Genomic DNA, 11,046 nt, shown 5'->3' with positions numbered 1-11,046 from the left:
CTATTGGCATATCCTTTAAGACTATTTGAATTTGAAATGGCACTGCGCCATACACCTGTTCGGTTACAATAGTTTACACCATGAACAAATCAAAAGTCCAAATGTAACTTCAACATTTCATGGCTAGTACTTTTACTTTGTTCATTTAGACTACAATATAGTGTTGCTGACGCAGAACGCAATTCATTAAGATTTCAATTGTTGTCTTATAGAATTTTCAAAGCTCACCATAAACTATTACATCAGCGCTTAATAGTTAGCACCAACAAGCTGCCTACCTACCTAACCCGAATTTCAACTTTATGAATTTGAATGCTAATAAATGAATTCTAAATTTAATATATATGTACATATTTAATAAATTTCTTAATACAAATGTACTGTTTGAGCAAAGTTATTGAATTCGACCGGACTCGTATATGAGATTCTACCTTTGCCCTGCTACCAAATACAAACAAATTCATGATCAGAATCTAGAGTTAATTGCTTCATAGTTCGCATCGAAATAATGAATTTAATTGAACTCACAGAACGGTTAATAAATCTGCTTCAGCTAGCAGTACTAGAATTATAAGTATAATGTAGTGGTGATGGCATGGAGAAAGGTCAAGAAAACATTTAGATATGTAAGAAGATAATTTTATCCCAATCTAACCTTCTTTCCTTTAGTTCGAAAGTGATAACGCTAAAACAAATTAAAGATAAAGAAGATACGATTTATCAACTCTATTTCATATATTTTTATCAACACTACTTCATCATATCCTATCTTACCACTCCGTATTAGAACACACGATTAAAATGCTTTACGAAGATTCTGACTTTTCTGCATCATTACGGGTAGGTTGCTGACAACTAATTATACACCTATGGCCTTCCAAAACTAAATTATGAAAATTACTCATACGGCAGGCGGAGGCAGATGAGTGCAAGGGGTTCGATTGAGTCCATTCATTGAAATTAGAATATATAAATTGGGAAGAAATGAGGGGTTTTGCATGTATATAAGTTGTGGAATCTTCTTAGCATATAGTGTTTTTTTTTGTTTAAAAAAATCCTTTATTTGAATTCCGGGCTCCCGACTCGTACAAGTTCAAAACGACACTCGGAATCTTCTTAGCATATAGTGTTTTTTTTGGTTAAAAAAAATCCTTTATTTGAATTCCGGGCTCCCGACTCGTACAAGTTCAAAACTACACTCTCGCCCTTTCTAATATTGCTTTTTCTTCTTCTTCTTCTTCTTCTTCTTCTTCTTCTTCTTCTTCTTCTTCTTCTTCTTACATTTTATAATTTAAGAATGCAAGAGTGTTGATTCACTATAACAAAATATGCTTTTAGCGGCAATTAATTAACGGCAATAACTCAATTGTCGCTAATTATATTCTAGAATCAATTATTACCGGCAATATCAAACTTTAGCCCTAACAATAAATGCCGCTAAAGGCTTTAGCGACCTTGGATCTAATGGCATTAACCAATTGTTGGTAAATGTTTTAGCGGCAATAACTATTGCTGCTAAAAGGAAAATATATTGCCACTAAAAGCCTCTTTTGGTGTAGTGGTGTAGGGGTCGTTTGGTGCATGGTATAAGCCGGGATATCCCAGCACTTTTTTGTACCATGTTTGGTAGAAGGTATCCCAGGATAAATTTATACCTTGTACCAAACAAAGTATAAAATGCATCCCATGGTATAAGCTGGGATATCCCACTTATTCTGGGACTATTTTATACCATCTAGGAGATGGTATAAAATAGTCCCAAGATATGGGATAAATTAGTCCCGGGATTATAATCCCGGGATAATTTTGGCCATGCACCAAACGACCACTAAGTTAATAGGAGTACGTGCATCTAAACAGAAAAATCATTGTAAGCTGTATTTTTTAGTTGGCCTAAATTAAGGGTTATGATGGTCAACTGCAGTGGCGGATCCAAGATTTTCATCCAGGGTGTTCGGAAAAAAAAAAGAAGCTAAATATACACTGTAATTTTTTATCGAGGGTGTTCAAAAGTTAATATATGCACACAAATACAGAAAATTTACCCTATATATACACTGTAATTTTTTAGCGATAGTGTTCGGATGAACACCCTCACTTACACGTAGATCCGCCCCTGGTCAACTGGGGCAATTCTATTTTATTCATATTGGGTTAATCATCTAGTTGGAAAGACAAAACAAGAAGATTAAAATAAAATGAATAATTGCTGTGTAGAAGGCTCAAGAAGGCCAATGGATATATTAGGTGGTTCTCAATTGGGTTGACTTTACCATTTGACACAGCCACGAGAGGAAGATGATATTTTTATAATAACAAGATTTTCTGAATTTTAACAAAAATTGTTATCTCTTTTTTCTCCCCTTCATAATTGGCCTTCTCTTGATTTTAATATTTGTCCATCCTGGCTTTTCAAAGGTCAATTTATTTTGTCAAACGATTTTTTTGAAACAAATGTATATAAATTTAGAAAATTTTAAACACTTCGGGTGGTTTATTAATTTAGCGTTTTAATGCAAAAATAATGGAATGTGCTGCTAAAAACAGTTGTAATCACGCCCAATTTGACCTCGAAAGTCAAGTTGAAAAACAAAAAAAGGAAAATATATTCTTGCATGAAATGTGTATTTTACCAGCTCTCAGAATCATTCAGTAGTAGATAATTACCAATTGCATATTATATTGTTGCACTCCGATGTGTCGACTGTTGGCACCTTGTGCTACTAACTCTGTAAAGACAATACGTGTATTATTATTTGTGCCAAAACCTAAACATTAATAAGTGAATGGATTATAAATTGTGATAACTATACGAGTGTCTAGTCAACTTATAGTTTATAATATAGAAATATCAACAACAAAAATAAAATAAAAACCATTATGGAAATCAGCCTTGGCAAAAGGGTGATAATGATCTCCTATGCCCGCTTATAATTTGAATGGAAAAAAAAGACCCTATAGGCTACAAAGTTCTATTGTATTTGTTTATTTATTGTTGATATTTCTTGTAAGAAAAAAATCATATAATTAAAATAATATGTGTTGGATTAAAAAGTCGAAATCTCTCCGGAAAAAGAGGATTTTATTCACTATTACACTTTGTTTGGATGGTTGTTAGCTATTGTTTCATAATGTATCGTATTGTGTTGTATTGCATTATACTATATTGTTTTGATGAATACAACGTTTGGATAGATCGTATCATTCCCCGTCGTTACATAATGTTAGACATGAATAATTTGAAAGATAAACCTACAAGAAAAGTAGGGCACGGTGTAGAGCTTTCATAAAAAGGTGGGATAAAGGATAAAATATGATTATTAAATAATAAGTAAAGACAGACCGAGAAAAAATAAATAAGATAACGACGCAATAACATTAAATCGGTCGTTACATAAATAAGACTTTTCGTCGTTACATAACATGAATTTAACGATACAATATAATAAAATTAATGTAACAATCAAAACGAACATCATATTTAAACTAATAACATAATAAAATAGGTAACCACCGTCCAAACAAGTTGTAACTAAGACAGAGACTTATAGTCAATATCTAATTGAAAAGTTCAGAAAATTTGTCCTCAATTATATTAAATGTCAAGGCAATAAAGAATCTAAATGATCTAAAGTCATCAAAAACCCATGCTCCAAATTTAATGAACAGGCTAATCAACTTGTCGTTTAGTACCAACTAGGCATAATTCAAATGGTTAATGTCTGTACTCTGTATAAATTTTCTTCAATTTCAAATCTTCCACCACTGGTGTATTACTGGAGTTATTATTAATCTATTCACATTAAATGTAATCTATAGCTTCTCTCCCAAAAAGAAGGGATTTTTACACAAATATGAAATAACTAACCCGACTCACTGTTTACTTCTCTTAATTGACATACATAAATTTTATACGATTTATACTTATTATACATGGATTATACATATATATTATATATCTGCTAGTTATATTTAATTTAAGCAGTCATATATTTAGGTAATTCGGAAAAAAAAAATTAACTGTCCTCTTGAGTGATTTTATGAATTACTTAAACTGTGCCAGATACTATAGGCTGTGTTTACTTTTTAAATATCAGCATCATGATTACAATAGCTAACACTGAACTGTTCAGTTGACCAAGTGCTCGGACAATTAAGAAAGATTTTCAGAAATAGTACTGTTTATAGCGCTGACTTGTTGGATTGTATCTGATTGCATAAATTAATGTTGGATTACTACTTAAATTATTGTTTCAAGCTAGTTTTGTTGTCAAGTTGGCATGTTCCTCCCATTGGCTTATTTTTCCAAGATAGTACCACATGCTTTTCGGGAAAACGAAGAAAGAAAAAAGAAAAAAGAAAAAAGAAAAAAAAAGGAAAAAAGGAAAAACCATTTCAATTGTAAGTTTAAAACAATTTAACCTTTATACACAGGTCATATTTATTTATTTGCACTATTAATATATTTTAACATGTTAAAATAAGTTGCTTGTCTTACATTTCTAGTACTATGGACGAATATCTGCAGGTATCTTCTTACGTCATCAGTACATAAAACACGTTTAAAAAATTAAAAAAAAAAAAAAAAAAAAGAAGAAGAAGAAGAAGAAGTAAAAGGGAAGACAAATTCGAAAACAAAGTTATATATACTTAAAGAGAATGACTAAATTATGACACAGACAGAAGTGAAAAGAACTCTTATTGGTACATGAAGTTCACTCTCCATCTATTTTAGAAACATATCATCGAAGCTCGAGGCATAGAACTGATCAACCATGGAGCTTAGACCCACTCTTTTCATCTTACTTCAAGCACTTCTTCTGTTCCAGGTACAAAACTTAAATTTTATGAGTTCACTTTTCACGTTCTCGCTAATGAACTTATTACACCTTTTCAATTACGAGTATAGAACTTAACATTTGTTGAGACTTCAGTAGTTTTTCACATATATACCTATATTTCTTTTAAGATATATTGAATTCAGTTGAACCTTGTTGAAATTAAAGTGTATCCACCTTTACAAATGATTGATCTTGTAATTCTTTCGAAATAATGATCTCGTAGTTCTTGAGTTCGGCCTTTGAAGATGCGTGATGTACCTTTTTTTCACTGAGGTCAAATCTAAATCTATTCTCCAGGATAGTTGTCTATACAGTATCACTAACAAGGAATATAAAAATACAAAATTCTTATCTTGTTTCGATTAGCAATATAACGACAGCAATTATCACGTCTCAGTTCCGAATAAGTTCGGGATTTTTATGTACACTAACATGAGAAAAATATTGATTTATTGTTGTTGTTTTTTTTTTTTTTTTTTTTTCCTTTTTCTTGCAGTTTCTGAGTGAAAGCAAAGCCAGAGACATTGCCAAAGACTCCGACAATATGCATGGGATGGTAAAAGTACAAGTGAAGGACCAATCATCACTTTCTCTAAAGGAACCTTTAAATCCACAACTCAATATTTTCTTCACTCCTAAAGATCTTAAAATTGGGAAAAATATGCCTATTTTTTTTGCTCTCAAAGACCCTTCAACTTCTCCTCATTTACTTCCTAGAGAAGAAGCAGATTCAATACCATTTTCTTCATCAAATCTTCCTTATCTTCTTAAACTTTTCTCATTTTCTAAAGATTCCCCACAAGCAAAAGCCATTGAAGACACATTTTTCCACTGTGAAATCTCAGCAATGAATGGAGAATCAAAATTCTGTGCTACTTCTTTAGAATCAATGCTTGATGGGGTTAGAGAAATCTTGGGATTTAATACCAAACTCGATGTTTACACCACAGATTTTATTAACAAATCCCCTGTTTCTTTACAAAATTACACTATTTTGCAAAAACCAAAGGAGATTTTGGTGCCTAAGTTACTTGCTTGTCACACTTTGCCTTACCCTTATGCTGTGTTCTATTGTCATATGCAAAAGGGAGAAAATAAGTTATTCAAGATTTCACTTTTGGGAGAAAATGGAGATAGAATTGAAGCTGCAGCAATTTGTCATATGGATACAAAAGAGTGGAATCATGATCATGTTGCTTTTAAAGTGTTGAAAGTTCAGCCTGGAAGTTCCCCTGTTTGTCACTTTTTTCCAGCAGATAATCTTGTTTGGGTTCCATCTTCATCTATGTAAATTTCTACTACTACCTAGTACTTTATTACTTTGCTCCGATTTTTCAAAAATTTCTCCATGTCTATGTTGGATTCCTAGAAAAATAATGTCTTTAGAGGATCCGGCCCGAGTGAAGCAGTATATTTGGAGAGATCAAGCAACATATATATTTTGTGGTACTATTGTTTTAATTGAACGACAGTCCCCACATACTTTTGCATCTGTTCTTGTTTAAATGAAAGCCAGTTTGGAATATTAGTAAAGTGTTAGCATTTTGAAGTGCTAAAACTAATTTTAGAAGTATTTACGTGTTTAGATTGAAGAAGTAGTAGTGAATAATAGGCATTTTAGTGTTGGTAAACACTTCTATTTCTGTCGAATGACTACGTGTTTCGCTCAATCTGTTCATGCTTGGGTGGGTTGGGGGATCATATTTTTGTTGGTTAAATTTGGGTTGGGGGATCATATTTATGTGGGTTAAATTATTCACCTGTAAGGCAGAATCGGGGGATTGATGGTTCTCGATGATTAATGAAGAGTAACGACAATAGTTACAACTAATATGAAGCAAGAATCATGACTAAAATTATAACATAAAATTTGTAAATAATACTGATGTTGTCAAGCTGTGTAAAGTGTAAACAACATAAGTATTATGTTGAGGATTGTGTGTTTTTGAATAAATGTACATGATCCTCAATGATACCGTGATATCCCGCCAAGAGTACTTTGTTATGTTGAGGATTGTGTGTTTTTTGAATAAATGTACGTGATCGTCAATGATACGAGGTCAGTATATTATATAGATATCATATGGGTTTCATAGAGGGTTGACGAATGTTTTTGAATAAATAAAAAAAGTCCTTTGTGATATCATTATGGTATATAGAGACAGGGTGATACCATGTTGGTATCATAATTTTGGGGACATTTCGGATAAATAATTTAAGGGCATAAAAGTAAGGGGGTAAGAGCGGGTAATTATTTTATTTTCAAGAGCAGCGACGTTCTTTCCCCTGATTAATAATGCAAAGTATCTAAACATCTAAAGCAACCAAAACACCAATTCATCTGCATACAAGTGGGCCTTTTTCCACATTGACAGTCCAACAATTTTGGGCTATCTCAACTTTATATCCGTTTGGGCAATTCGCAGGAATGTCCTTATATTGGGGTGGTCTTTAATTTTTCTCTCTCAAATTGGTGGCCTTTAACTTTTCCCTTCGCCTAATACCATGAGGTTTGAATCCCAGCTTAGTCAAAAAAAAAATCACAAGGTAGAGTTTTGTAGCAAAGTTAGGCCTATTCGGACGAAAGTTAGGCCTCAGGCAGAATTTTAAATGCAAAACTCTACCTGAGGCACAGTTTTGGCACAAGTCTTTAATTTTTGCCCCTCAAATTGGTGGTCTTAATTTTTGCCCTTCGCGTAATACCTCAAGGTTATAGGTTCGAATCCCAGCTTAGTAAAAAAAAAATAAATCGCAAGGCGAAGTGCAATCCGCACAAAAAATGTATCCGTTTTAGCTGAAAGTGCGTGGGTTTGGCTTGCGAACAATAAAAAGGTATTGGGTCTTTGTAGAAGCCCACCATAGGGAAGTGCCAGATATGGGCTTTCTGACTTGTTGAGCCCATATTATTTCCAAGGATGAGGTTGCAGAATAGGACGTATGATGGGATAAAATACCTAAATTTCACTTTTCAGCCATATAATTGAAAAACAGCCACTATCACTGATTTCGAAATTTACACAGGTGAAACTTTAGAGTATTGACTTGGAATTTCAACTATTGATTTCAAATTCCATAACGATGGCCATTTTTCAATTATATGGCTGAAAAGCGATTACCCCCCGCTATTATTACTATATATACCGATTACACCCCGCTATTATTACTATATATATATATACAATCAGACATCTTTATAACGACATCCGCATATAACAACATCTCACTATAAAAGTCAATTTTTTTGGAACCGATTTTTTATGTTATAGTTTACTTCTCTATAACAACATTTCACCTATAACAGCAACATCTAACTTTATAACAATACGCTCTTTGTAAAATTACCCCTCATATAATAGCTATCTTCTTTTTTTGGTAATATAATAATTAACCATCTTTATAAAAATAGAATATCTTTATTTACTAATTATAAGTGTAGAGAATTTGACCAAATATTTGATCCTTTAATACACTATTTATGACAAAAATATCATATATATATATATATATATATATATATATATATATATATATATATATATTCATCATTAAAAAAATTCCTTTGTTATACAAAGTGTGATTAAGCTTAGAATTTAACAATTAAAAATGAAAAATTAGATTTTATGCATCTTTTTTGCCTATAACAGCGAAATATTATTTAAATGTCAATGGTGTTATAAGTGTATAAAACCATTCTCTCTAACAGTTAAAAAAATTCAGACCCAATGATACTGTTATATAGAAGTTTGACTGTATAATATATAATGGTAGTTTTTTATTCTATCAAGAAATTATAAGATAGGGATAAGATAGCATAACCAACGAGCAACAACTATCTTATCATTTGACTAAATGATTATCTAACGTGGTAATTAAGCATGAGATAATTGATTTGATTATTATTTAACTAAGTATGTCATCTTGAAGTTTTTAGAAGCACCCGATACTAACATGTAGATCGTAGTGAGGTCGTAATTATTGCAGTTCAAAATAATATTAGGAGAAATGACGACCTTAGTCCTTAAATTATTGCTTAATTTCATTTTTGGTCCTTGTGTTATTAGACTGAACACAATTGACCATCAATTTAATCAACTGTGCTGTTTTAATCCCTAAACTAACCAAACTAACGGGATTAAATAAGAACAACAGAAATACTTACTTGAAAAGTTCACAAAATTAAAAATCCAAAAAAAGAAAAGCAGAAAGAAAGAGCTAGGAGCAGAACATGATTACAAATCTCTCCATTAACCTCACCAGTCCGCACAGTTTGATCATCGGCCTTCAATCCTCATCATTTTTGTCACCAGCGGGGTTGCTAGCAATCAGATAATAAGAAGTAAAGCAACCAAAAAAAAAAAAAAAAAGAAGTATACCCATTTGCCAATAATTGCGTGATGTATATGAAGCTTCTTCCAAACAATCAGGAAGAGAAATTAAAGTCTGCCATGTATCGGGATTATATTTATGGAGTAATATCTTACTGATATTCTCTCATTAAAGATGGAGTTGTATTAGTTAGATTTCTTGCTATTCCCACAAGAAAAAGTCATTTTTAAAACGGAAAACGGCCAAATATACTCTCTATTATCGGAAAAGGGTCAAATATATACCCCTCGTTATACTTTAGGTTCAATTATACCTCTACCGTCATACTTTGGGTCCAGATATACCTCTTATCCATTAAATTTGTTCAAGATGAACACCAAATCTGATGTGACACTAATAATTAGGTGAGGTGGACACACGTGGCATTTCACCTCACCACCCCCAACATACTTCAATGCCAAATCTAACTTCGCCATTGCCACCACCAACGGCGGCGACATAGGCATGTACTAACTCTGTGCTTCTCAACCGTCGGTAACATCTTCTCAAAATCAAATCTCTCCATCATCACCATCGTCTCCCCCGTACCCACCACCCTAATAAGCATAAAAAATCCAATCACGTGAAACAACGGTAACGTCATGAATGACGCGTCTTGCTCAACCGTTTCAACTTCACCGGCATTATTAAAGCTGCTATGATACAAACCGACAATTAACACGATTAAATTCCAGTGAGTTAACTCAACACCTTTTACTTTCCCAGTAGTTCCAGATGAGTAGAGAATCACTGCGGAATCAGACTGGTTAATGATTGGATAAGAAATGGGATTAGAAACAGGGAATTGAATCATACATTTGAATTCAAAGAATGGCGCCTAGACGAACGACGACGTTAGTGTACTAACAATGGATGAAGTAGCGAAAGCAATGATGGGTTTACATAGCTGAGTCATATGAGTTAAATCGGAAGTGGAAGAAAGTGCATTTGCAGGGAATTAACAACGATGCCGAGGGAAAGAAGTGCGAAGTATACAACTGGAACATGGATTGAAGTAGAAGAGAGGATAATAGCGAAGTCGATTTTAGAAAGGGAAGGGAAACGAGATTGGAGAGAAGAAGCGAGATTTTGGGTCTGGCGAAGGATGTTGGCGTAAGAGAGGCGGTGGCTAGTGGTGGCATCAATGAGGAAAGTGGTGGAGCAGACATTGATTCCGGTGGTGGGTGAGTTGTGGAGAGAGGGTGAATTGGATGATTGAAAGAGGATCTGTTAATGGCGGCAATAGGTTGGAGGCGGCGAGTGGAATGCCACGTGGTGTCCACCTCACAGAGTTATTAGTGCCACACAAGATCTGGTGTCCATCTTGAACAAATTTAACGGAGGAGGGGTATATTTAAATTCAAAATATAACGATAGGGATATATTTGAACCCAAAGTATAATGACGGGTATAATTGACCCTTTTTCGATAGTAGAGGAGGTATATTTAGCCCTTTTCCATTTTTAAAAAAGAAGTTTAGAAGGAGAAGTCAATATAGATACTCTGACAGCAAATTTTTGTAGATCAATGTGAGATCCTAAGCAAGTTCACTCATAAATTTGGGGAATCAATTATGTAAGTTATCTCGGTAGTCTTTTGAAACAGCACTACTGCAGTCGACGTTAAAAGTACCGCCAACGTTGAACATTTCTGCGTCTCTCTCTCTCTCTCTCGTTGTGTTTGTAGTTTTTACTGTCATAGAGAGTTCAACTTCAACAGTTGACTATACTCTTCTAAAACATCAAGTATGGATCCTTCAACAAATTAAAAGAGAGTAGGAGCATCATGACAAGAGAGAATCGATCCAGTAAGAAATATGCAATCATCATCTCTCGTAATT

At 33.4% G+C, this 11,046-nt stretch overlaps 1 protein-coding gene and 1 pseudogene across 1 annotated transcript; one reads left to right on the top strand and one right to left on the bottom strand.

The window, feature by feature from the left end:
* Window positions 1-4,657: 4,657 nt before the first annotated feature.
* LOC132599157 (BURP domain protein USPL1-like) lies at window positions 4,658-6,331 on the top strand. The gene is made up of 2 exons (XM_060312401.1): window positions 4,658-4,829; window positions 5,338-6,331. The coding sequence occupies exons 1-2, from the start codon at window positions 4,776-4,778 to the stop codon at window positions 6,130-6,132; spliced, it is 849 nt and encodes a 282-aa protein (XP_060168384.1). The 5' UTR covers window positions 4,658-4,775; the 3' UTR covers window positions 6,133-6,331.
* Window positions 6,332-8,871: 2,540 nt separating this feature from the next.
* On the bottom strand, window positions 8,872-10,548 carry LOC132644713 (4-coumarate--CoA ligase-like 9; annotated as a pseudogene).
* Between the last annotated feature and the right edge of the window lie 498 nt (window positions 10,549-11,046).

This window comes from Lycium barbarum, chromosome 6, assembly GCF_019175385.1.
Source record: "Lycium barbarum isolate Lr01 chromosome 6, ASM1917538v2, whole genome shotgun sequence".
Classification (NCBI taxonomy): Eukaryota; Viridiplantae; Streptophyta; class Magnoliopsida; order Solanales; family Solanaceae; genus Lycium; species Lycium barbarum.
The sequence above is the reverse complement of the archived record's forward strand: the minus strand, read 5'-3'. Positions and strand labels throughout refer to the sequence as shown.